This window comes from Xenopus laevis, chromosome 9_10L, assembly GCF_017654675.1.
Source record: "Xenopus laevis strain J_2021 chromosome 9_10L, Xenopus_laevis_v10.1, whole genome shotgun sequence".
In the NCBI taxonomy this organism is placed as follows: domain Eukaryota; kingdom Metazoa; phylum Chordata; class Amphibia; order Anura; family Pipidae; genus Xenopus; species Xenopus laevis.
In genome coordinates this window covers 22248918-22275222 of record NC_054387.1, presented here as the reverse complement: position 1 = coordinate 22275222, position 26305 = coordinate 22248918, and the positions used below count along the sequence as shown (strand labels likewise).

Here is a 26305-nt window from a genome sequence, read left to right as displayed (position 1 = left end):
TATTTGTGGTTTTTGAGTTGTTTATCTTTTTATTGGGCAGCTCTCCAGTTTGCCGTTTCAGCAATCTGGTTGCTAGGGTCCAAATCGTTCCTAGCAACCATGCATTGTATTGAACAAGAGACTGGAATATGAAAAGGAGAGGGCCTGAATAGAAAATTGAGTGATAAAGAGTAGCAGTAACAATACATTTTTAGTCTTATAGACATTTTATTTTTCAGTGGGGTCAGTGACCCCCATTTGAAAGCTTGGAAGAATTAGAAGAAGGAGTTAAATAATAAAAAAACTAAATAAAAATGAAGACAAATTGAAAAGTTGCTTAGCATTGGCCATTCTATAACATACTAAAAGTTAATTTAAAGGTGAACCACCCTTTTAAGTAAAAGACCCCTGGTAAATTCCTCGCACACAAGGAAATATTCCAGGCTCCCACTTGGAGGGACAGGTGTGGCTTGAGCCAGACCCCTTCTCCTTGATGCCACCTGCTCACTAAATGCTTGTGGCAGCAGGCAGCTGGAAGCATACAGCAGACCTATGCAATTGTTTGGACTCCTGCTATATGCTAGTTGTGCCACTATTTACTTTACTAACATCTGAGAGCTATTCCCCTTAAAATGTTGCATTTACGAAGCTGAGAGTGTCATGGCTTAATCAGAATTTTCCATTTATAAAGCATACTGTATGCTGTAGTTATTTCATTATTTTATTGAGCAAAACAAAGCTGACTGGGTGGGAATATATTTTGTATGGAACTGAACTGAGCAGAGATGTTTTCTGACTGCTAAGAGGGAGTTAGTGATGCTATTGAGGAAAATATATTTTCATGCCTGAAAGGTCTGCAACTGATCATCTGTGTTGGAGGGGCACCAGCATTGCACCACTGTATGTAGCACAGTATGAACTGTTATCTTAGAGTGATCCTAATAGGTTTTCTTGCCCCCTGCTGTATTCTGCCTGCCATATGCTCCCTGTGTGTGCCATACTCTGCCTGCCATATGCTCCCTGTGTGTGTCATACTCTGCCTGCCATATGCTCCCTGTGTGTGCCATACTCTGCCTGCCCTATGCTCCCTGTGTGTGCCAAACTCTGCCTGCCGTATGCTCCCTGTGCAGTAACATAACTAGAGGGGGGCGGGCCATGGTGCGTGACGCGCAGCCGGGCCCCCTTCCCCCTCCGTTCGTGATTTTCGGCCTGCATTTCAGTGGCGCATGGGCTGCCGGGGGGCCCTGAAGGGGTGCGGGCCCTGGCCCGCTCGCACCCCCTGCTCCCCGGTAGTTCTGCCACTGTCCCTGTGAGTCCCATACTCTTCCTGCCCTATGTTCCCTGTGAGTCCCATACTCTTCCTGCCCTATGTTCCCTGCGTGTGCCATACTCTGCCTGCCCTATGCTCCGTGTGAGTCCCATCCTCTTCCTGCCCTATGTTGCCTGTGTGTGCCATACTCTGCCTGCCCTATGCTGCCTTTGTGTTCCATACTCTACCTGCCCTATGCTCCCTGTGAGTCTCATACTCTTCCTGCCCTATGTTCCCTGTGTGTGCCATACTCTGCCTGCCCTATGCTCCCTTTGTGTTCCATACTCTATCTGCCCTATGCTCCCTGTGAGTCCCATACTCTTCCTGCACTATGCTCCATGTGTGTCATACTCTGCTTGTCCTATGTTTCCTGGTTGTGCCCTGCTTTGTCTGCATTTGTGCAGAAGCGCAGAACATAATGTACAACATTTCTTGTCTACTTGTTTAGTTAAGCTTTAGTTCACCTTTAAGGGTATGTTTTAATATTTTACATTTTTCACATATGATGTTTTGTAGTCATTTTGTGAACACTTTTATTAAAGCAAGCTTTAGATCATGCCAACATCTTGTTTATATGCCAGAATAGGGACCTGATGTCCATGCACCGCTACCCAATTAAATGTTTAAGACAGAGGGGGGAGGGATGTAAAGAGTGCAGTGACATCTAGGAAGTGCAGAATGGAAAGTAATTGTCTGCTCTAAGGCATATTACTTGTGTTTGTTAGCTTTACTTGATCTAGGTGCCACTCCGATTGTCATCTTCGGGGCTTAAATTAAATATTTCCAACCTTTAAAAGCTACATTTTCAGCTGGCCTGTTAGGGGATTGGTTTGTTAGTAGCCTCTTGGCCTGACAGAGGAACCATAGTAACACCTGTTCAGCTTTAGTTGGGACCGTTTCCTCTACTTGGTTCAGTAGGGTAGGATTAGGTCTATGGGCACTGTGAGAGCTAACAGACTGCTGATATTCCCTTTTGTCCAGAATGGCTGAACAATTGGGCAGTTCTACACCATATGTATATTGTCTGTGGGAAAATGGGAAAACTTAGGGCAAATGTCATGGATAGTGGAATCTTCTGTTTATGTTTAGTTTTGATGCTGAAAGGAAAAAATGCTGCTTAATAAATTTACATATCAGTATATTCCCCTTGTAAGCAAGGAACGTTGTTGCAAAGCAAAACCTTTTTTGTTCAATAGAAGTGTTGGTGTTAAGGTGGGTAAGAAAATACCTGCTTTTAAGGTGAACTGTACTGTATGAATTTCAGGTGGAAACAATGCAGTGACAAGTTAACCTCAGTTATGATATTTTTTAAAGCTTACACAAAGGTGAGCAGTCACAGCTGGCCCACTTTCATGTGGGGGCCGCACAAGGGTTGGTCTGGCCCGTGGACCACATGTTGGACAGCACTGATTTAGATCACCATACTACTAGATCATCATACTGCTAATTCTGCTAAAAATCATTCAAACATTAAAGAAAAAAACTGATAGAATCATGTACTAGAGGCAACTAAACTGCATGAATCTTTATTTGAGGCAAAAATCCTGTTTTATTATTACAGGTTATAAAAGGAAATTCTATACTTGCTTAAAATGGATGTGTGATGGCCTTCATGTAAATTGGAGCTCCTTGAAAAATGGGTTTCCAGATAATGTATCCACTACATATACAGAATGAACAGTGTACTTAGAACACATACAGTAGGAGGCCACTTCACCTAAAAACAGCGCTCTATTGAAAAAGTCATCCTTGTAACTTATCGCAATTAAACAATAGAGTTAATTAATATGTGTAATAACCTGCATCTTATTACGCATCCAAGTAATGAATGGCTAATAACTTTTCTCTCTCCCTTTGCTAGTGTAATGGGCAAATTCGGACCCTTAATATAAACAGAAATGTGGATGGTAATGGTGACGCTTAGCAGTTTCTAAGCTATAACCTTCAGGAATACTCATTCTCTTTTCTAAATGAAATATATTTATTTGAAAGCTTGCTTTTAGATATTTATACAGTATTGGACTGGCCTTCCAGGGTACAAGGAGTTTTCCTGGTGGTCTGTGGGCTCTTTGCCCTTTCTGGAGCAAAGAGCATGAACCCATTACGGCTTTTTTCAGACTTTACTTTCGTTTTTATTTTTTCCCAGAAAGGAGTTATTTTAGGACAATTAATCCTGAAATGTCTTTTTTTTTTGTAGCAGCCACTCTGGGTACAGTGATATCTTAAACAGAAAAAGGTGCTCCATAATAACCAGTATTGAGTACTGTTGTTTCTAGGGGAGAGGGGATAAATGGAGCGGGGGGCTATTAGGAGTCTAATTCTCTTTGAGGTAACAGTGCAGGCAGATGTTCAGATATCCATAGTGGCCACAATTTTAGGACAGCTTAAATGTATAAAGGGACTGAATTATTGACCAATTCTAGCTTCTGCCAATTTATAGATGCTTGTTCTGATTTTCATTTTAGTGTTAGTTGCCTCTTGGCCTGTCTAAAGAGGAACCATAGTAACACCTGTTCAGCTTTAGTTGGGGCCGTTTCCTCTACTTGGTTTAGTAGGGTAGGGTTAGGTCTATGGGCACTGTGAGAGCTAACAGGCAGCTGATTTCCCCTTTGACTTTTGTCCAGAATGGCTGAACAATTGGGCAATTCTATACAATGTATATTGTCTGCGGGAGAATGGTAAAACTTGGCAAATGTAATGGATAGTGGAATCTTCTTTTTATGTTTAGTTTTGATGCTGAAAGGAAAAAATTCTGCTTAATAAATGTCAGTATATTCCCCTTGTAAGCAAAAGCAAAACCTTTTTGGTTCAATAGAAGTGTTGGTGTTGAGGTGGGTAAGAAAAGACCTGCTTTTAAGGCTTTCAAGTTAGCTTGGACAACCAAATTATTTATAAAGTACAAGGAGGCCAACAAATCATGCAAAAAAGCAAGCTAAAATCGATATGGAAAAGGATATTGCAGCAAGCAGTAAAAATAATCCAAAATAATTTTTAAATATGATAATAGTAAAAAAAATAAAGCAGGAAGGGGTGGGACCTTTAATATCAGAGGGGGGTCAGCTGGTTGATGAGAACAAAAAAAAGGCTCAGATTCTGAACTCATTTTTTTCGTCTGTCTACACAAATGAGGAACCAGCTAATGAAGGTTTCCTTATTAACCGTCCCAATTCTAGTAATACAACTAATGATGAATGGTTCACACATGAATAAATTCAAAAGAGACTAGAACATGTTAGGATAAACAAAGGTCCGGGGCCAGATGGTATTCATCCCAGGATACTTAGCGAACTTAGCTCTGTGATTGGCAAACCTCTTTTTTCAGGATTCATTGAGGTCTGGCATGGTGCAGAGAGACTGGCAAATTGCTAATGTGGTGCCGCTATTCAAAAAGGGATCCCGTTCTCAGCCTCAAAACTATAGGCCAGTTAGTCTGACGTCGGTAGTAGGAAAGCTTTTGGAAGGGTTAATAAAGGATAAGATACTGTACTTCATAGCAAATAACAATACTATGAGTTTGTGCCAGCATGGTTTTATGTGTAATAGATCTTGCCAGACTAACCTAATTTCTTTTTATGAGAAGGTAAGCAGGGACCTCAATTCTGGGATGGCAGTGGATGTGATTTACTTAGACTTTGCTAAAGCATTTGATACAGTGCTACACAGAAGGTTACTGCTTAAATTTAGGAATGTTGGCCTGGAACATAGTATGTGTACCTGGATAGACAACTGGCTAAAAGATAGACTACAAAGAGTTGTGGTAAATGGAGAATTTTCTAATTGAACCAGTGTTGTTAGTGGAGTCCCACATGGCTCTGTACTAGGTCCCCTGCTTTTCAACTTGTTTATTAATGACCTGGAGGTGGGCATTAAAGGTACTGTTTCTATTTTTGCAGATGTGCAGAACTATAGGTTTCATGCAGGATGCTGCCACTTTGCAGAGTGATTAGTCTAAGTTGGGAAACTGGGCAGCAAATTAGAAAATGAGGTTCAATGTTGATAAATGCAAGGTTATACACTTTGGCAAAATTAATATAAATGTAAGTTATACACTAAATGGCAGTGTGTTGGGAGTTTTCTTAAATGAGAAGAATCTTGAGGTTTTTGTAGATAAGTTGTCTAATTCTGGGCAGTGTCATTCTGTGGCTACTAAAGCAAATAAAGTTCTGTCTGGCATAAAAAAGGGCATTAACTCAAGGGATGAAAACATAATTATGCCTCTTTATAGCTCCCTGGAAAAGCCTCATGTGGAGTATGCAGTTCAGTTTTGGACTCCAGTCCTTAAGAGGGATATAAATGAGCTGAAGAGAGTGCAGAGACATGCAACTAAACTGGATAGAGGGATGGAAGACATAAATTATGAGGGTAGACTGAGGGTTTTCTCTGAAAAAAAGGCGTTCGCGAGGGGACTTGATTACATTTTACAAGTACATTAGAGGACATTATAGACAAATAGCACGGGACCTTTTTACCCATAAAGAGGATCACCGTACCAGAGGCCATCCCTTTAGACTAGAAGAAAAGAGCTTTCGTTTGAAGCAATGTACCGTATATACTCGAGTATAAGCCGAGTTTTTCAGCATCCAAAATGTGCTGAAAAAGTCTACCTCGGCTTATACTCGAGTCAGCGGGCAGTAGCTGAGATTGCAGTCACTTTTAATCATTCCTATACCAACAGTTAGATTGGGGAGAGACTGCAATATCACACAGCGCCCTCTGTTGGTTATATGAAAGAATAACAGTGCACCCTCTGTTGGTTACATGAAAGAATAACAGTGACTGCAATATCACACAGTGCCATCTGTTGGTTATATGAAAGAATAACAGTGCGCCCTCTGTTGGTTATATGAAAGAATAACAGTGACTGTAATATCACACAGCGCCATCTGTTGGTTATATGAAAGAATAACAGTGACTGCAATATCACACAGCACCCTCTGTTGGTTATATGAAAGAATAACAGTGGGTCCTCTGTTGGTTATATGAAAGAATAACAGTGACTGCAATATCACACAGCGCCATCTGTTGGTTATATGAAAGAATAACAGTGCGCCCTCTGTTGGTTATATGAAAGAATAACAGTGACTGCAATATCACACAACGCCATCTGTTGGTTATATGAAAGAATAACAGTGCGCCCTCTGTTGGTTATATGAAAGAATAACAGTGACTGCAATATCACACAGCGCTCTCTGTTGGTTATATGAAAGAATAACAGTGACTGCAATATCACACAGCGCTCTCTGTTGGTTATATGAAAGAATAACAGTGACTGCAATATCACACAGCGCCCTCTGTTGGTTATATGAAGGATTAACAGTGATGGCAATATCAGACAGCACCCTCTGTTGGTTATACGAAAGATTAACAGTGATGGCAATATCAGACAGCACCCTCTGCACATGGTAGTCTGACAATGCACCCAGTAATCCGTTTGGCAATTCTCTGTCACCATCAACTTTGCAAAGAAGTCCGGTTGATCGCTGGGGGGGTCGCTTTGGCAGAATGTGCTCTGCTGGGAGACAGGGCTGTAGTTGTGTCTAGGCTTATACTCGAGTCAATAAGTTTTCCCAGTTTTCGTAGGTAAAATTAGGTACCTCGGCTTATACTCGGGTCGGCTTATACTCGAGTGTATACGGTAGGTGGTTCTTTACAGGGAGGACAGGGAGGTTGTGGAATGTTGTGATGGCTGATTCTGTTAATGCTTTTAAGAGGGATTTGGATTATTTCTTGGACAGACATAATATCAAAGGCTATTGTTATATTAAACTCTATAGTTAGTATAGATATGGGTATATATAATTTATGTGAAAGTAGGGAGGGGTGTGTGTATGGATGCTGGTTTTTCATTTGGAGGGGTTGAACATGATGGACTTTGTCTTTTTTCAGCCCGATTTAACTATGCAAATGTTTACTGACCTCTATAATAGTACATTGACATACAAAGAAACAAGATATTGAGCTGAAAATGGGATGCCGGCCATTGCCCATGAGTGCTAATGCACTTAAATATATGGGCCATCCTAGGCAGAAAATTGATTTTAGTAGATTTTTGCCTTCATCAGAATGGAATTTGAGAGCTGCTGCGTGAAAGCATATTGTAAAACATATAACAGTTATAGGAAGGCTGTAGATTTTATTTTTCAGTTAACATAAATCAGAATTGTATACAGGTACATATGTAATAATAAAAAACTAATATTTTCATTCAATAGCTGTGTTTTAGGTCTCATGCAGAGGTTTAGATGTCTGTAGATCAATCATTAGAATGTATGCCTTTGGTTAAACATAGATACATTCAGTATCATAACTGTCAATAGCTTGAATTAAAAAAACAATGAAAAACATCAAAAGTGGTGTACCTACAAAGAAAGTGGTTTTGATGTGGCAGGTGCTCCATTGCAGAAAACAAAAGTGTTTACATTTTGCTGAAAGGAGGTTAATATTGAATCATATGAGCGCTGACATATGAGCTGACTGACATATACAGCAGTAAGTGGGTCAATTATATTATGGTCAGAGATGCCTCAAGGAGTTTGGAAATAAAGAGAAGTAGTAATAGGTTGACAGCTGCCAAGACTGTAGGGCTCAGAAGAAGATTTCTTTACGAAATGAATGATACATTTTAGGGGGTAAGGATGTTTTACGTTTAAAAAATAAAGATTGAAATTAATTGAGTTTGAGGCAGTTTATTGAAGAATGAGGATTGAAAGTAGCTGGTAGGACCCCAGAGTCTGGTAGTTGATTAAGAGGGAGAGAGAAATGTTGAAACCTTTTCAGTTACCAGACTAAAGGAACACAGGAGAGTCAAGGGAGATTTTAGTGCCACCTGTAGATGACTTTGGATTGCATTCATTTTATGTTTGAAGCAGGCAACAATATCTTGAGCTATAAATTAATCGTAGCAGGGTGTCACGAATCTGCACCCACAATCCAGAACCAATGCTAAGCTCCCTGGACTCGGCTCTTGCTTCCGCCTTTAACAGCCCCGTTTCACCTCAGGAGGAGCCCTCGGCTAATTGGATGCCGCCAGGTCTTATTAAGAGAGGAGCCAAGCGAGGGTTCTGGACTAGCAGAGGGGTACGATTGTTAAACAAAGTCTTGGGCAGAAGGTCACAGTACAAGGATTAGACAAAATTGTAGTCAAACAGGCCGGGTCGGTGCGGGCAGAATTCTAGCGGAGACAGACAGGCAAGGGTCAAAGCCAGGAGATCAATCAAGAGTTGTCCAAACAGGCACAGGTCAGGTTACAGAGTGTAGAATAGTCTGATTACCAGGCTGGGGTCAGGATCACAGAAGTCAGAATAGTCAATCAGGCAGGGGTCAAAACAGGAATCAGATAGCAGAATTATACAGGAATAGCACCCAGGAACTCTCTAGGATGAATCAATAATGGGGCAAGAACAGTACAGGGAATTCCCTTTAAATAGTGTTTGAATTTTGCGCAATTGCGCGCTGACGTCATCACGCCAGCGTCAATGCACCTATAAGAAAAGGAGATGCACGCAGCGCGCGCCATAAGGAACCGGCACTTGAACAGAAGAGGAGCAGCGTGGCGGGCGTCCCCGCTGGCCCACCTAGACCACCAGGGTAAGCCCTCACACAGGGGTTGGTGCTGGGATGAGTATGGGATTTCAAGAATTGTTGTTGATGCATCTTATCAAACTCTGTGGCTAAGATAGATTACCATAGCCTTAAAAAGATAAAGTTCTGCCCATTATTAAACACACTTAGGTCCTGGGGTTTTCCTGATAATGGATCTTTCTGTAATTTGGATCATCGTACCTTAAGTCTATTAGAAAATCATTTGTACTTTAAATAAACCCGATAACCTGGTTTTGCTTCCAGTAAGGGTTAATTATATCTTAGTTGAGTTCAAATACAAGGCACTGTTTTATTATTACAGAGAAAAAGGAAATCATTTTTAAAAATTTGGATTATCTGGATAAAATGGAGTCTATGGGAGACAGCCCCCCTGTAATACGAACTTTCTGGATAATGGGTTTCCTGATAACGGATTCCATAACTGTACTTCTTTTTCATCATGTTACGCCTTTTCACTGTGTCATTAATGGTGACCTCTTTCTCTTTTGTAATTACTGAAATCCAGTACAAGTAATTTTAAACCTTTTTTCTTGCTCGTTTGCAAAACAAATTCAGTGATTTATCTCTAAATTCCAAACATTTTCCTGATAAAGTTGTATTTTATTACATTTATACCATCTCCAGACTTTGGTTTATTGGAATAACACATAAAATATCACAATATATTGCATTTCTTCCAGTAAAACTCAATAGTGTTTAGATCTGACATTATGCTCCAAAAATCATAAACCTGGCAAGTTGAAGCTGAATAGAGGATCTGCTTTGGCTGGAGGACATGCCCAGCAAATAAGCTTTCCTTGCTTTTCTTTATTAATTGTGCCTCTTTCCCTGGACTTTTGACCAATTACCTAATAGTGCCTTTGGATAGCATTTTCTGCTTCTGTTATTCTAGTGGTTCTCTCTTGTCTGGAAAGTTAGGCAGCTTCCTAAATGCAAATTTGGGTTGCATACTTTTTCATTTTGGCACAAAATTTCCTTTATACTGCACTAGAACCCCAGTAGACTACTTCTGTAAGCAAAATAAAGGAATTTCAGTCATTGAAGAACCTTCATTGATCATTCACCTGGACATTATAGAAGTGCGCAGGTAAATAATTGTACGTGCAAATATTAGCTGAAATATTTTAGAAAGTTGTATAATAGGAATTGTTGTCCCTTATGTAGGTACCTTGATACATACTGTAGTTTTTTCTTCACTAGAAATATGATGCAAGGATCCAAGTGAGCTGCATGTTGACCTTGGAGATAAAAGGTAGATTACTTATTTATGAGCATTATTTCATGTAGTTACTTGGATTGGTGAACCAGAGAATTGTCATTTCAGCCCTTTGTTGTATTTCCTTCCTATACACTTTTTTTTGTTCATTGATAGAGTCTGTTGCAGACACTGTGTAGGTTCTTTTTTGGCCAAATATATTTCTCAAATTCTAAAATGCAGAGCCTGCATGCTAATTTGGTCAAGATACTTGCCTTCTGATCGATATTTTAGCTGTGCCATGTTAATTATTTGCAAGTTGGGGTATGTTATAAATAAGAAAAATGTTTGTGTCAGTTGTCATGAGATAACTGCTTTGACCAGTGCCTCAGAAAATACTGAGCAACTGCACTATGTTTGCCTAAGTAAGAGGAGGGACAGTCTTGTGCCTTTTTTGTCAATAGCTAGACTATTGTCCACATTTGGCTACTTTGGAGAGTAGTTTCAAGAATAAGTGCTTAAGTCCTGAGTTGGATATTCCTGTCCATTCATCTGAGCATATTTTGTTGAACTCTTGTTGGTTTCTAGGTGGGATGATGGAGCATCCACTGATGTGGAAGTGAAAAAAGCTGCTATAACCTCTTACCTGCCCTTAAATCAAATTATTTATTGGATATCTAGCCTAATCAAAAAGTGTCCAACCATTTGGCCTTTGCTTTATTCATTCTGGCAGCAGTATTGTAGACCTGTTTTGGCCATCTTTACATGCGGGTAGGTTTTAGTACGCAGGGTGCACAAATACTGATTTCCTGTTTCATATGTAAGTAATTGAAATTCTGGTCATATTATTGGTTTCATAGGGTATTTAAGTGCATCTTTAATAGGTTTTCCAAGGATGCTGGGCGCACAAAAGTTTCTTTATCTAATCAGAAGGGTTTATATTACTTGAGATTTCAATTTACCATAACCCTGACAACCAGGCTATTGCATTATCTAAATCATTGCTAAGATGCTAAAGGGAAAGTATCATTATTGTAGTCAAGGGACTCTCTATGAGATGAATAATGAAATAAGTTACATCACTATTTTAGAATTATTTGTTTTCTGTTCTATAATCAGGCAAAGAGATATAATTTCGCAAGAAACCAAGAAACAAGATATGTCTTGAGCAACCAGACATATATAGCATAGTTAATCAGTGATTCATAGAGCATGTAAGCCTTCATGGGGCTCATTGTGCACAATATTCAAGCAATATCTAAAAGTGATTGAAGCAGAAATTCCAATACCACAGAACAAAGACAGCTGAAGGTCAACTCTTGAGATCAAAGCAAACTTGTCCTTTGGCAATGGAAACAATATTATGTGGGATTCACTTCATTCTAGAAGTGGTGATGGCAGATCTATTTGATGTCTTTATGAAGTTTGCGAAACAAGGTACTGTATGCAAACTCCAATAATATCTTATTTGCAAGTAGAATAAGGTTCAGGGCGATATTCATTGAAGCCTCACTCCATTAGAGAGAGATTTTGCTGGTATTATACCCTATACTATACGCTTTATGTGCACTTACAGCTGGCTACTAGGCTAGTCCTTCTGCAGGCTTGTTAAAGGAATTATGATACTACACATTAAATGTGGCCATAGACAATAAGATCCGCTCGTTTGTTGATGTCGCTAAACGAGCGTATCTTTACCCGATATGCCCACCAATGGCAGGGCGATATCAGATTAATCCGAATGTTCGGCCCTAGAAATTGGCGCAGACAGATCGTAGGACCACATCAGCTATCTATTGCGGTCCTTAATCACAGGAAACCTGCCCGATTGATATCAGGCCAATTTTTGGCCAGACCCGTCAGACGCCCTCACATACGGGCAAATTGGTCTAAAGGTCCTTAAGGCAGTTAAAAGAAATGTGAAAAGCCTCGTAAGAACTATTAATAGTAGCATAGCTATAATATTTTTTTTTTTTAAATATTTCCATTGACAAAATACAAAGGGAAAATGAAAATATTAAAGTGCGTGGCCCTTTAGCATACATACATCGTTGTCCAAAAGGTTTTACTTTTATGCATAATCAGGTTTTAAAGCACAAAAATACGTGCTTAATATTGTATGAACATATAACTAGTGATTAATGTATTCTATTAGGTTAATGTGCTGCTTTCTGTAGTTTTTACTTTTTCTAATTTAACGCATCATTTTGCTCGTTTATCCCTTAGTCAGGGGAATCTGTTAAGGCAGCTGAATAAATAAGACCCCTTGGCATAAGCACTTTTTTATGATTTGTACAAATATGTAAAGGTTCTTAAGGTTGTACTTAACCTTAAATTCCAATCAACCTGCAGGAAGCGCTGTTCAAGGAATTCAGAGACCATTGCCTGCTTTAGTTAATGCAATATTCTAATGAGAGAAGAACTACATTTGATTGAGGTCAGTGCTGGGCTCATTTACCATTCTAACACTTTTATCTCTTACAATTTACATAAAGGATTCTAGTTATTCTATTTGGCTCACTGTGGCCCAGTGTAACTGTTTTACAGAAAGTTGTCAAGTTCACATCCCTCCATGCAATTAAAAAAAGGATGCATACATGGTCTTACGGAACGTTTTTTTGCAAAAATATTACATTCCCCTATCTGTGCCTTAAATTACTGAACATATCGGGATAAATCCTTTTACGTTTTTGGGCTGTGGGAAGAAACCAAGGGGAAACCCAAGGAAACATAAACTCTATATATACAAATCTATTGCACTGGCAGCACTACCATGTGGGTTGTAATTAAACTGACATGTTACTATCTATAATTGTATCTAATTATAAGAAAAGTGCAAGTATCACAATGGCCTGGTTGCAGTAGACTGATGCAGCTCTCCATGGACTGCAAAGTACAGTGTGTTGGGCTTGTAGGTAGCACTGGCCTGGTGTGTAAGTAGAGAGGTTTGGTAGTTGATTAGGTTGTAATGAACTTTGCAGTCTACAGAGGGCCACGTCAGCCTGTTGTCCCCAGCACAGTTTGTTTGATAAGTCCCACCCTCTGTGGACTGAGTGGGGTGGTGGTTAAAAACAATTATGGCATGTCAGTAATGATAGCAAAGGTGTCCTATTGTTGGTATCAGATAAGAAATAATATTCTGCTTCTTTACCTGTCTTCTGTAATTAAAATTGTAGAGCAGGAGCTGACATGAATGATTACTTCTAACCATGCCTTATAAAGAGAATAGTTTTATAAAAATAAAAGCATTGTTGCATTTTGTATTAATGAAGTCCAAATATGAAACCTATTCTAAAAGTAAGTGTGATATCTTTTATAGAAACCCACAAAACATTTTCATTGCACTGTTTCTGCATGTCTTGTTCACATTTATCAGCAGAGATATAAGAATCTGACTCATACAAGGCATCCACTTACAGAGATCCGTATACATTACTTAAACCCCTGGAAACCAAACAAACCTAATAAGAAAGATAATAAAGTGGTGACATTCATTTTCTGACATTTCTGAGCACTAACTTCTGTTTTTCTCTGTTGAGAGTATCCTGAATTTTCAGGTACATCCCTTATTTCTCTCTCTCCAAAAATCTGTTTTTGCTGCCTATATTGAAGGTATATATATTGAAGGTATATAATCAAAAGCACTTAAGCAAGGTAGGTAGGGATCATAATGGCCAGCCTGATACATGAGTCGAAAACCCCATAAAGAAATAATTTTCATAGCAATTTTAAGCCAAACATCAAGTGGGATGCAGCAAAAAGCCCTAAATCAGAAAACCCGCCATATCAGATCTGTCGAGGTTGTGTATAAGTCAGTGGCTAAGGTCCCTTTCCTATTTTGACGTTTCTGTGGTCTGCTCTGGAATTAGCTGAAAATCCAAACATTTTGGACTTTTTTGGCAAAAATCCGAAAAATTCTGGCATTTCGGAAAAAAGCCTGAAAAAATCTAGGGATTCAGGTTTTTGCTTGATTTTATCCGAACCATATTTAATAGTAAATAATGTAAAATCGGGTATGGGAGTTTGGTTGTCGTTTTTTTATTAAAGAATTAGAAAAAAAAATCTAATTTTAGTATCCTCAATTGGTAAGAACAATACTTAAAGGGAAACTAAATTCTAAAATATAATAACGCTAGAAATGCTGTATTTTGTATACTAAACATAAACATGAACTTACTGCTCCAGAAGCCTAATTAAACAAATGGTTTATGCTTTCAAAGTTGGCCACAGGGAGTCACTATCTTGTAACTTTGTCAAATATCTTTGCAAGACCAAGACCATGCACATGCTCAGTGTGATCTGGGCTGCTGCTTAGGGATCGTCATAAATTATCAAAACAGCACAAGTCAAATAATATCTGCCATAGAAGCAGATACAGCAAGACTGATTAATAAACAGAATATGCAGACTGCATTGGGTCCTGTGTTGTCATGTAATCTAATGTGGATTTTATAGCTATAGCCAGTCAGATAATTAGATGTTTTTGTGTTGTTTAATACAAACTTTCACCAACTCTCCAGAGCCAGTGGCTGCTGCAAAAAAATCCTCCAAATAGAATCCCAGTGTATCTGTTTAAACCTGGCTCCATGATTTTTGTCCCTGCAGTTGGAGTTGGAAACATTAAAGAGGATGTAAAGGCAAAAATAAAATACAACCTATTCCCAATATACTTTAATTAAAAATGTGTACAGTTTTTATAAGAAACCTGACAGTGAAAATTTACTTCAGTTATTGCTCTGACTGCTGCAGATATGAATCTCTAGATAGTCGTTGGCTGTTCTACAGGGAAACAAACAAAGCTGCTCAAAGTCCGGGAAGTGCCTCCCTCTGCCATTTGAAAGTATGATCCTTTCCCTGCAGAGCAGTTAAGGACCGTCTAAAGTTTCCTATCCTCAGCAGTCAGAGCAAGCAAATGCTTTTTTCTTTGCCTTTACTGCCCCTTTAACTGCATTTTTACAGCAAACAAGGCAGCCACCACGTCAAGAGCAGTAAGTATGTCGAGATAGCATGAGACTTATTGACTTGCTTAGGGTCTTAAAGGAACAGTTCTGTGTACAAATAAAAACTGGGCTAATTGATTGTATGCGCAAAATAAAAAATGTTTCTAATATAGTTAGTTAGCCAAAAACGTTATGTATAAAGGCTGGAGTGACTGGATATCTAACAGAACAGAACATAACTTCCTGCTTTTCAGCTCTCTAACTCAGTCAGTGACTTGAAGGGGAGCCACATGGGACATAACTGGTTGGTGAGTTTGCAATTGATCCTCAGCATTCAGCTCAGAGTCAAAAGCAAACAGTTATAACCCATGTGGCCCCCCTTAAGTCACTTATTGGTTACTGCCTGGTAATTAATCAGTGGAAGCCAAGTGAGCTTCAAAGCAGGAAGTAGTGTTCTGTAAGTTTTTGGCTAACTAACTATATTAGAAACATTTTTAATCTACCCTAGTTTGTATACTGAACAATTCATTTTAAGACTTTAAGACCTTGCTGTTGGAATTCGAGACCCAGTGCCAGTGCCAGCAGCACTTAACCTCTTGTCCAACCCCAGCTTGCTTATATCATAACAATAGAACCTTTCTACAGATTTAAAGGGTTCCCAGTGTTGAGTATGGCATAACATTGCCTTAACCTCTGTCAGAGCAACCAGTTTCTGTTTGGTTCTAGGTAATTATTTGCATTTAAAACTTAAGCTCACTAGAAAACTTCCCAGTCTCCTTGCTGAGAAACAAAATATAATTTCACTAAAACAGTTCAGCTAAGTGTTCAGTTTTTCCTGCAGTTCAATTGTTAATACCTATAACAATCACTATTTCTTGAATATCCATAGACAGTGCCACTGATTTGTCATGGGACCTGCATGGGTTTAGTGCACCTGTAAGGATGTATAATTGGCACTGCAGCAAAACACCATTTGCTAAACCCTCTGAAGCTCTCAGTGTCTGGAGAAACAGTCTGGCAGCCATCACTGGCATCAGTTGAGTGTCAGGGTTCCTGTTATAGTCACTTTTTAAAGTGTTCCCCTTGCCACAGACAGGTGCATTCCACTGGGATGGCAATGCAGATGCTTCCAAGTATGCCTTTTAAACGGATTATTTCATGCTAATTACACATAAATCTCAAGGTCATCAAAATGTATTTATTCTAATGTCTCTGTTAAAGGGTCTCTAGCATCAAAATGGAATCTTTGTACTTGGGAGTATGTATTGAGAAGGGTGCTTTTGAGTTCTGATTGAAACTTACCACACGTAGATTTAGATAAAACAGCTAAGTGATTTATTGATAGTTCTCACAAAAGCTGAGAGGGTAGAAGCAGAAGTCACCTGGTCAACCCCCGGGTAGAACATTATATATTATGAAAACAGGATACATACTAAATGCCAACCTGCATACTATATATGGTAAAATTAAGCATCTTTAAACTAGCAACAGCCTTTGCTCTATCTTTAAGGTGTTGTTCTATGCTAATTTTTCCTACAGCATACATTTATGATTTATTTATCTATTTAAGATGTTTAGGCAACACAAATGTCCTGACTCAGACCCAACCCAAACCCACTGCTTGCCAACTTGTCACAGTGATATCACCAGAGGTGAGACTGGTCTCTTACATGAATTGCCAGTTTGTTGGGGACACCCTAATGAGTAAAAACACTAATCTTGTGCCTCCTGCAAAAAACTTGGCTGTGAAGTGTTGTGCTAACAATATTTGCCCCCTCTCCTTTTAGTAGTCCTTGTGCTGCTTTGGGTGGTTGCACATGCAATATACAAAGACTTGCCTTAATTGCTATAGTGCAAGAACTATCAAGGAGAGAAAAAAATGTCAGTTTGGTGCTCTCCAGCCAAGTACCCAGGGCCAGTCAATTAATTATTGAATAGGCACACCATTCCAGGGCAATAGGTTTCCATTTTGGCTCATGAGAAGTTCCTATTTTTATCTTCGCTAAAAAGTATTTTCATATGGATCACCTAATTCCGCTGATTATACCTTACAGGCTTGCTACATTCACTTTCGGGACCACCCCTTCGTTTTTTTTTTCCAATAATAAAAATTTGGTTCCAAGTATATGATGGCATTCCTGTAAATGTTATACAGTATATGTCATATTTTTATTCAGTGCAAAGGCCCACAGTATCCCTAGAAACTATAATTAAGGGGGGCGTGGCCAACCTTGATGGAGGAAGCACGCGTTGACTAGGAGCTCCTCGCCTTAACAGACCTTTTCAGCCCGAAATTCGGCAACCAGCTCTATCAAGCAGTCGATATCGGGTCAGGTGTTTTCAGAGGCACCCTGCCATACATCATGGGCAAGAAAAAGCCTAAAGATCAACCCGCTACCATGTCTCCATATCTTCAGAGATCGCAACCGCAGAAGACGAAGGCCGTGAGGCAAGATGGCGCCGACAGGCCTACGGCGCGCCATGAGAGTGACTCACCGAGCGCATCTCCCTCTTCATTGCCGCCCGATCCGGAGAGCCCTCCACATCGCCTTTCAGGTCAGTCCCTTGATATTGATATACCCCCGGGCCACCTACAACCGGTCACTGCCCCAATACTGGCGCGACACCTGGCGCAGCTGAAAGAGGCCTTGCAAGACACCATCGCGCATACGGTCTCACGGGCAGTCACCGCGGCCATTAGGGAGATTCAGCGGGACTTAAGTGACCTGGGTGAACGCACAGATAAATTGGAGACATACACTGACGATGTGGCTCAACGGATGGGGCTTTTAGAGGACGAAAATTGTTCACTACGAGAGGAGTTGGCGTTCCTTAAGGACACTTGTGAAGACCTGGAAAACAGGTCTCGCAGGCAAAATTTACGATTCCGTGGGATCCCTGAGACAGTAGGGGGCCCTGATATTGTGCAATACCTGCAGGAATTGTTTTGTACCCTTTGCCCCCAGGCATCCTCAAAACTCTGGCTACTGGACAGGGCCCATCGCTCCTTGGCCTCGAAGCCCCCTGATCACAAACCGCCCCGTGACATAATAGCGAGGTTTCATTATTATGAGGGCAAGGAACTGATAGCCTCTGCGACTCGCTCTATGCAATCCGTGGACTTTCATAACTGCAAGCTACAGATCTATGCAGATCTCTCGCCAGTGACTCTGGCAAAAAGGAGAGAGCTTAAGCCAATTACACAGAAGCTGAGGGAAAATAAAATCCCTTATCGGTGGGGTTTCCCCTTTAAGCTGGTGGTCAATCATCGGGGCACGACACACACGCTCCTGAACCCAGCGAAAGGAGCTAAATTGCTGGCAGCTCTGGGGCTCCAATCCAAGAGCCATTCTGCTACACCGCATCAATCTCCTGCTAAAGCTGCACCCACTCCTCAATGGACCAGGGTCCCTACCTCCTCACTTGACCCTAGGCTTGCGCTGAGTCCCTCTCCTCCAGCAGAAGATGGATGAGTTTTGTTCCATGGTTTGTTCTACCTCTGATCCCGTATGCTCTCTAAGGTCATTTGGCAGGATGCTGACTAGACCGGTGTTACTTCATCTGTTACCTATCCCCCTCATATAGAGCCGAGGGCTCTTTTTGGCTCACGTATGACTGTTTTTTCTGAGCCACGAACTTTACTTTCCGGACTTTTGTACTGCCTGAAGGGCAGTTTATCTCTCTCCTTAGCTGCCGGATGTTTTTTACAGTTGCTTTTGTTTTTGTTTATATTGTTTTCAGCCTTGGTACTTGATTTCTTTTGTCTCTCTATATTTAATTCTTATTGGGTTAGCAATGCATGCAATGTTTCTGACCTTACTGTAACTGCTGTGTTGGGGAAATGTTATATGAGTCTGGTATTCAAACTTAGCCTTATGCTGTGTCCTAATGTCATGCTGCTTCTTAGTCTTAGGGTGTTTTCCCTGACAGTTTTCACCTCTCTGTACCAGTTTAGTGCCCAGCCATTCCTGACTCAATCATGGTTAAGTTGCTATCACTGAATGTCAAGGGGCTTAACAGTGTCACCAAGAGATATTTGGCTCTCAAGGAATTGAGGATTTCGAAGGCTGACATTGCTTTCATACAGGAGACTCATTTTGACGCTTCTGGCTCACATAAATTGAGTTCTAAATATTTCCCTACTGGTTATTATGCCTCTGGCAATCAGAAGAAAGCTGGTGTGGCCATACTAATTCATAAAGACTGCCCCCTTATCGTAACTCAAACCATCAGAGATCCCGACGGTCACTATATACTGCTCTCCGCCACTTATACAGGGATCCCGATTAGTCTGCTTAACATATACTCCCCCAATAAAGGGCAAACCGCTTTCTTCCTAAAGATCCTACAGTCCCACCTCAACATTCTTCACCCCTATTTAATTATCGGTGGTGATTTTAATATGACTTTTTCGCAGACAATGGACCGTTCCCAACAGGCCCTGCATCAGGCGTCCCATGCTCTATCTAGAAAATTTAGACAGCTAACACGGCAGTTCTCTCTATTTGATGCCTGGCGTATCAATCATCCAAAAGAGAAACAATATACTTTCTATTCCAACCCTCATAAACTCCACACGCGTATTGACTATTTTCTGATTTCTCATCCTTGCTTAAACCTCAGCTACTCCACGGATATACTTCCCATTACGTGGTCCGACCATTCACCTATAGTCTTACAATTACAACTCACTGCGCTCCCAGGCAGAGAACCGCATTGGCGATTGAATGAGACTGTCCTTCATGATGCTGACACGGTTCAACAAATCGAGTCAGCGCTGAAGGAATATTTTCAACTTAATGTGAACTCAGTACAATCCCTGCCGATCCTATGGGAAGCACACAAGGCTACCATTAGAGGCAAGTTTATTGCCCTAGCCGCGCAAAAAAAGAAGTTATATCTTAGCACCTACACAACTTTACAGGCTAGATTGCGAGCCCTTGAAACCTCTTATTACGCCCACAATTCGCCCACCCTGCTGGCGCAGATTTTACAACTTCGAGGTGAACTGAAAACTGTTAGGTATAGGGAGGTCGAAAAAGCTATGATTTGGACCAAATTAAAATATTATGAACAAGGTGACAAACAGCATACACTTTTAGCAAAAAACCTAAGAGACCAGAAAGTCTCGACAAGGATAGCTGCCATTAAAACTCACTCTGGCCAATTGACATATAATCCTGATCAGATTGGACGGACCTTCCACGATTTTTATCATAAATTGTATAACTTAAATTTGCAACTCCCCACTGCCAACGACCCTGATCTAGACCCTCTTGCCAATTTTCTTTTGGAAGCTAACTTACCAAAGTTCGAGGAATCAGATTTACTAACGCTTAACCAGCCCATTACCCCTGAAGAAATCGCGGCAACGCTTAAGTCAATGCCTAATGCCAAAACTCCAGGGCCTGACGGGTTTACATATAAATACTATAAGATTTTCCTCCACATCCTTTCTCCATTTCTCACAAAACTTTTCAACGATTATCTTCAGGGCACCCCCATCCCGCACACAGACCTCACTTCGTACCTAGCTTTGATTCCTAAGGAAGGTAAAGATGCAACGCTCTGTACTAACTATAGGCCCATAGCCTTATTGAACTCTGATTTGAAATTGTTTTCTAAGATCCTTGCTAACCGTCTTGCCCCCATTCTGCCCCGCCTTATACACCGGGATCAGGTCGGTTTTATACAGGGCCGACAGGCAGGTGACAACACAAGACGGACCGTTGACTTATTAGACATTGCCCATAGGGAGACACAGCCGATGCTCCTACTTAGTCTAGATGTCGAAAAGGCTTTTGATCGCTTAAGTTGGCCTTTTCTATTTGCACTACTCCGCCATCTGAATCTTACTGGTCCCTATTTGACTGCTTTGGGAAGCCTATATAGCACCCCCACCACTTATCTCAAGCTCCCAGGTCAGGCTCACAGTCCAATTTTGATCACCAACGGCACTAGGCAGGGCTGCCCTCTCTCTCCTCTGTTATACGCCCTTAGTATTGAGCCTTTAGCAGCTGTTATTCGGAACAGTAAAGATGTCACTGGGGTACAGGTTAATGATGAGCAATTTAAGTTGTCGCTATTTGCGGATGATGTACTGTTAACTGTGACTAACCCTCTACTATCCTTACCGTCCTTGCACAAAATACTAGATGTATATGGTAGTTTATCGGGGCATAAAATCAATCTGACCAAAACGGAAGCCCTGCCAGTGCGGTTGCCTCAAATGACTTTGGAAATCTTAAAATCCAAATTTAAATACAACTGGAAGTCTGACTTCATCACCTACCTGGGCACGAAAATTACCCCCCCTATATAATCAGTTATTTGCCTACAACTTCACTCCTCTCATCACTCAGACAAAGGCCACCCTGCAAAAGTGGGGTGCTCATTCTCTTTCCTGGTTTGGGAGGATTGCTGCATTGAAAATGAACATTCTCCCCAAATTTTTGTATCTATTTGTGACGTTGCCCATCCCGTTCCCTCGCAAAATTTTCCAGGATATCCAAGCATCATTCCATAACTTCATCTGGGGAAATAAGCGCCATAGGATTTCGAAGACAACGTTAACCGCTCCTTTACGCTCTGGTGGCCTTGGCGTTCCTTTCCTGCAGCGCTATTATGAGGCATCCCACCTCCGACAACTTCTAGCCTGGTCTCATTGGGACTCTAATACCGTTTGGGGCCATATTGAAAATGTACGATCCTTGGGGAGTCATCTCAATTGTCAAATATGGTCCCACGCCAGCAAGCCGAGGCCACTGTCCGCTCTTCTGCATTCTACACAACACACTATAAGACTCTGGTCTGCCCTCAAGGCGAAATTTAAGCTAACATCGGCTTATTCCTTGAATGTACTGTACTTGAGAAACCCAGATTTCTACCCGGGTACCTTACAGGGATTTTATTCTAGGTGGCAAGCAACGAACATGTGCAGGATCAAGGATTTGCTAACCACCACTAACTCACTCCTGTCCTATGGAGAACTCTCCCAAAAAGCCCCACAGGCTCATCTTCAACTCTTTGAGTACTTCCAACTCCGTCATTTTTTGCAACCGTACATACAGCAGGCTAAAACTGCGCTTCCTACACCATTCGAACTTTTAGCTAGGTCGGGCCTGCCGCAGAAGGGCTTGATCTCCAGGATCTACAAAATTTTGCTGGATACGCCGCTGAACAGCCGCCCCAATCACCCATATATGCTCAAAATGGGAAGAGGCCTTAGCGAAACAATTGAGTGCAGAGGAATGGTCTGCAATCTGGTCTAATGCACAGAAAATGGTCACCTGTGTTAGGCAAAATGAAAGTGTATACAAGGTGCTTATGAGATGGTACCATACCCCGGATAAATTGCATGCTTTATTCCCAGACCCATCCGAATACATGTTGGAGGCAATGTGGTGCCGTTGGTTCGTTGCTCCATACTTTTTGGTCCTGTCCTAAATTGCATACATTGTGGGGCGATATTGAGACCTTACTAACCAAACTAACCACCTCTGTCTTGCCCAGAGACCCTTTGACCTTCCTTCTGGGTCTGCCGTTCCCTCGACTGCCCAAACATTCTCAGACCTTAATCAATCAGATTTTAACTGCAACAAGATTAGCTATCGCAGCTAAATGGAAATCCACAGACCCTCCAACCTTGACTGAAGTGATAGCTAGGGTTAATAGTAACCGCTCCTTCGAGGAACGAATTGCTTTTCTTCAGAACAAGTCACCACAATACTTAAAGGTCTGGTCTGTTTGGGTACTTGGGGGTCTGGCTGATTGAAACAAACATGCTTGTACGTTAATTGGTTTCAGGTTGCTCCCACTGTCATTTACATTTGTGCTTCATTGCTGCTGTCTTGCAAACCGCTCATGACCCAAGGCTGACTGTTCTGTTCTGGTTTGTTTTATTATTTTATTCCCTTCTCTCCCTCTATTACCCCCTCCCTTCACCCCTTTTCTTTTCTTTCATTCCCCTACTTCCCCCTCTGCTCCCCTCTTCTTTTCTTCCCCTCTTTAATTATCCATTGATCTTGTAGGAGCCTCATGGACCCTGTGCTAGCTCAACACTGTTAGTGATGACTTGTGTTATTTTGTATGGCTCATGATTCTGTATGATTCCTTTTTCCTAATAAAAAATATAAGTTACAAAAAAAAAGAAACTATAATTAAATATTGGTGAAAATGATAAAGGGTACAAATAAACTCATATATCATAAGTTACGGAATATATATATCAACATCCATAGGAATCACACCCATATATAATCATGTAAATGGATTCTCTGCAAGATTAGGATGCTGGTAGTATCATACTTGGTCATATTGTGTCCCCTCGATAAAAGATTATTTTTTGACTGTTCTCAGAGATGGCACATGCCTTAAAAACGAACAGGCACTAGTGGCCAACAAAGGAGGGTGACCACCACCACCAGCATTAAGAAAAGCCTATTCCAGCTCCATATTGGCTTGACAGCTATGACGTAAACTCTTAAAGATTATATGCACTATAGATTAACTGTGCGTGGATAACTGTGTTCTTATTAGCAATTTTATGTGATTTCTGTCAACTAGCCCATGTCACAAATTACTTTATTTTCACGCTTAATTGCCATTTCTTTGATTCTCATTCTATATTGATATTTCACATTTCCCTCCTTCCCTTAATGCAAAAAAAATGCACAGCATACACTTACCAGTTATGTTTATTGATGTGCCCAAGATCGCATTGTTCTAAAGCATTTTTGGGAAAAATTAGCATGGAAAATGTAAGACACAAACGTGAGGATTTGTAGGGACAAAAATTATTCACAGGAATGGGATCTCTTAATCTGTAAAGCCAATCTACAGAAAGATGCCACTAGGGGCAATCTGTTATTGCCATTTATTTTAATTTTTGGAGCATGGCATACAGCATATTAATAATTCTGAGTATGCAAACACATAAATAACTTGGACAGGTTTAAGAACATGGATTTGGATGAATAATGACTATATATCAAGTTAAGTGTTAAATAATGATTTTTGTTCTATTATTTTCAAGACTACCTGACACTTTAATATTTCATGATCTTAAAATAGGAGCCCATAGGCCGAATTGGTAGGCAACATTTTAATTTTACAATTTAAATATAATAGAAGTGCTGTAAATGTATTGCTGATTTGAGGGGGAAGTCACTTATCTTCAGTTGGGCCCAATATGTTTGATTGCTCATTTATACAAATGTATAGTGAAGTAAATACTACTTATACATATGGTATGTACAAACTACTTGATGTCTATATGAAAAGTCTTAAAGAGATTGGAAAGCCAAAGGAATATTGTATTTGTTATATGTGTTCAGCAGGGGTATTGTTATAAGAGAGATACAGGTATGGGACCTGTTATCCAAAATGCTCAGCGACCTTGGGTTTTCCAGATAACGTATCTTTCTATAATTTGGATCTTCATATCTTAAGTCTACTAGAAAATCATGCAAATATTAAATAAACCCAATAGGCTGGTTTTGCTTCCAATAAGGATTAATTAGATCTTAGTTTGAATCAAGTACAATGTAGTGTTTTAATATGACAGAGAAAAAACAAAATAATTTTTAAACACTTGGATTATTGGAGATGGCCTTTCAGTAATTCTGAGCTTTCTGGATAATAGGTTTCCTGATAACGGATTTTATACCTGTATAAAACCTGTTTAGGAAACCCCTAAATTGGGAGCCAGACTTCTGCTTTGTCATTAACTCATTGGGCTAGGGCCAGACAAACGTTACAAATGCGGATTCTCCGCAGGCACTGCCCTGCTGCTCCCCGTGTCTTTCTAACCGCATGGATTTTGACGTGAAATGCTAAATTTTGTGTTTCGGCGACAAAATTCGCCACGTCTGCCTGCACACTACTGGAAACAATGCTTCTGGGTGCAGGCAGAGCAGGAGCAGCGGATCTCGGCCTACAGAGAAACGCAGGTCGAGATCCGCAATCATCTGGCCCTAGCATTAAGGTTTATAGATGTATAGAGAAGTCATATCCGATCTAACAACGAAGTGTGCAGCAGTGTGTCTTCCTGATCTTTGTAGGTCTCTCAGACACAAATACTTAGTTTACTCTTTTCTCCATGTATTTCCAGACAAGATTGAGAATGGGGACGTGTACCAGAGAAAGAGAGGGACTGTATCACCTTTGGCTGAAGACTTTTCCATGCTTAATCCCAGTGAACCAGCGCACAAGGGAGGAAGCAGCTGGCGGCGTATCATGCTTCTTATATTGGCTATTACCATTCACAATATTCCAGGTAAGATTCCAGGGTTTAGTTCAGTAACATGGGTAGTGTTGTCCCCAAATTATTGCAACCAGTTAGATTATTCTGCATGCCCCAGGCTACAGATATGTTGCCTTCAGGTACTTAGTTGTGTAAACTTTACATGTTACTGTAACTCCTTTTGATTTTAATGTTCAGCTTCTAATGTGAGCCTAACTACATACCATTAATGTATTATGTGCAGTGTGGGAGCTGACCTATGTGAAAAATGCTGCTCTTTTTTAAAATCAGATGAAGATGACACAGGGCTACTGTCAGGCCTGGACTGGGAGTCAAAATAGGCCCTGCCATTCCAAGTCCACAGAGGCCCAAACAGCCCCCTACCAGCCCACACAGCCCCCTTCCAGCCCACTATATGGTGACTTTCTATGGAACCATACAGCAGCCCCTCTGGCATTTGCCAGAACCCACAGATTGCCAGTCCGGGCCTGGCTACTGTTGAAGCCTCTTAATACCACCTACACAGCTCAATGCTGCATCCAGACTCAGCTAATGAATCTGGCCAGTGAGTCTGGCAACTTCATGGAATAAACATGCATCCCGAGGCTCTTAAAGTGAGTGCTGAGCTATGCATATATTATTTTAGGGCCTGTTCAGAACCCAGGGAAATTTTATATCAAGTTTATCAAGACTCCAAGGTATTTTGATGGTCCCATTCCTTTGACCTTAGTTATTTAGCTATGTAACCGATATATGTGACTATATGTATTTTCCTTTTCTGCTGTAATTCAAGTTAAAATCCCTTTGCTGTGTATATAGATTAGCGCTTGGGTCCACTCTGCTTCTGAGCCATTATAAATTAGCAATTGATTAAAGTGAACCCATTCAAGAGGGAATTGAATGCTCTCTTAATATAAAGCGTGAATTTCATTTCATTTTCACATTTAAAATGTGTTCTTTGCCACTTCCCTACTTTTGCTTCTTAACTTCTTAATTGTATTCTGTGCACGCCATTTCCGCAAAAATTTTTGTTCCTC

At 40.6% G+C, this 26305-nt stretch overlaps 1 protein-coding gene across 2 annotated transcripts in view; it reads left to right on the top strand.

Annotated features, from left to right (window-relative positions):
- LOC108704334 (zinc transporter ZIP11) overlaps nucleotides 1-26305 on the top strand; it is a 255673-nt gene that overhangs the window by 162765 nt on the left and 66603 nt on the right. For both annotated transcript variants that reach the window (XM_018240831.2, XM_018240830.2), the window contains exon 6: nucleotides 25137-25301. In XM_018240831.2, the coding sequence (XP_018096320.1) occupies nucleotides 25137-25301 (165 nt within the window). The remainder of the gene's footprint in view (nucleotides 1-25136; nucleotides 25302-26305) is intronic.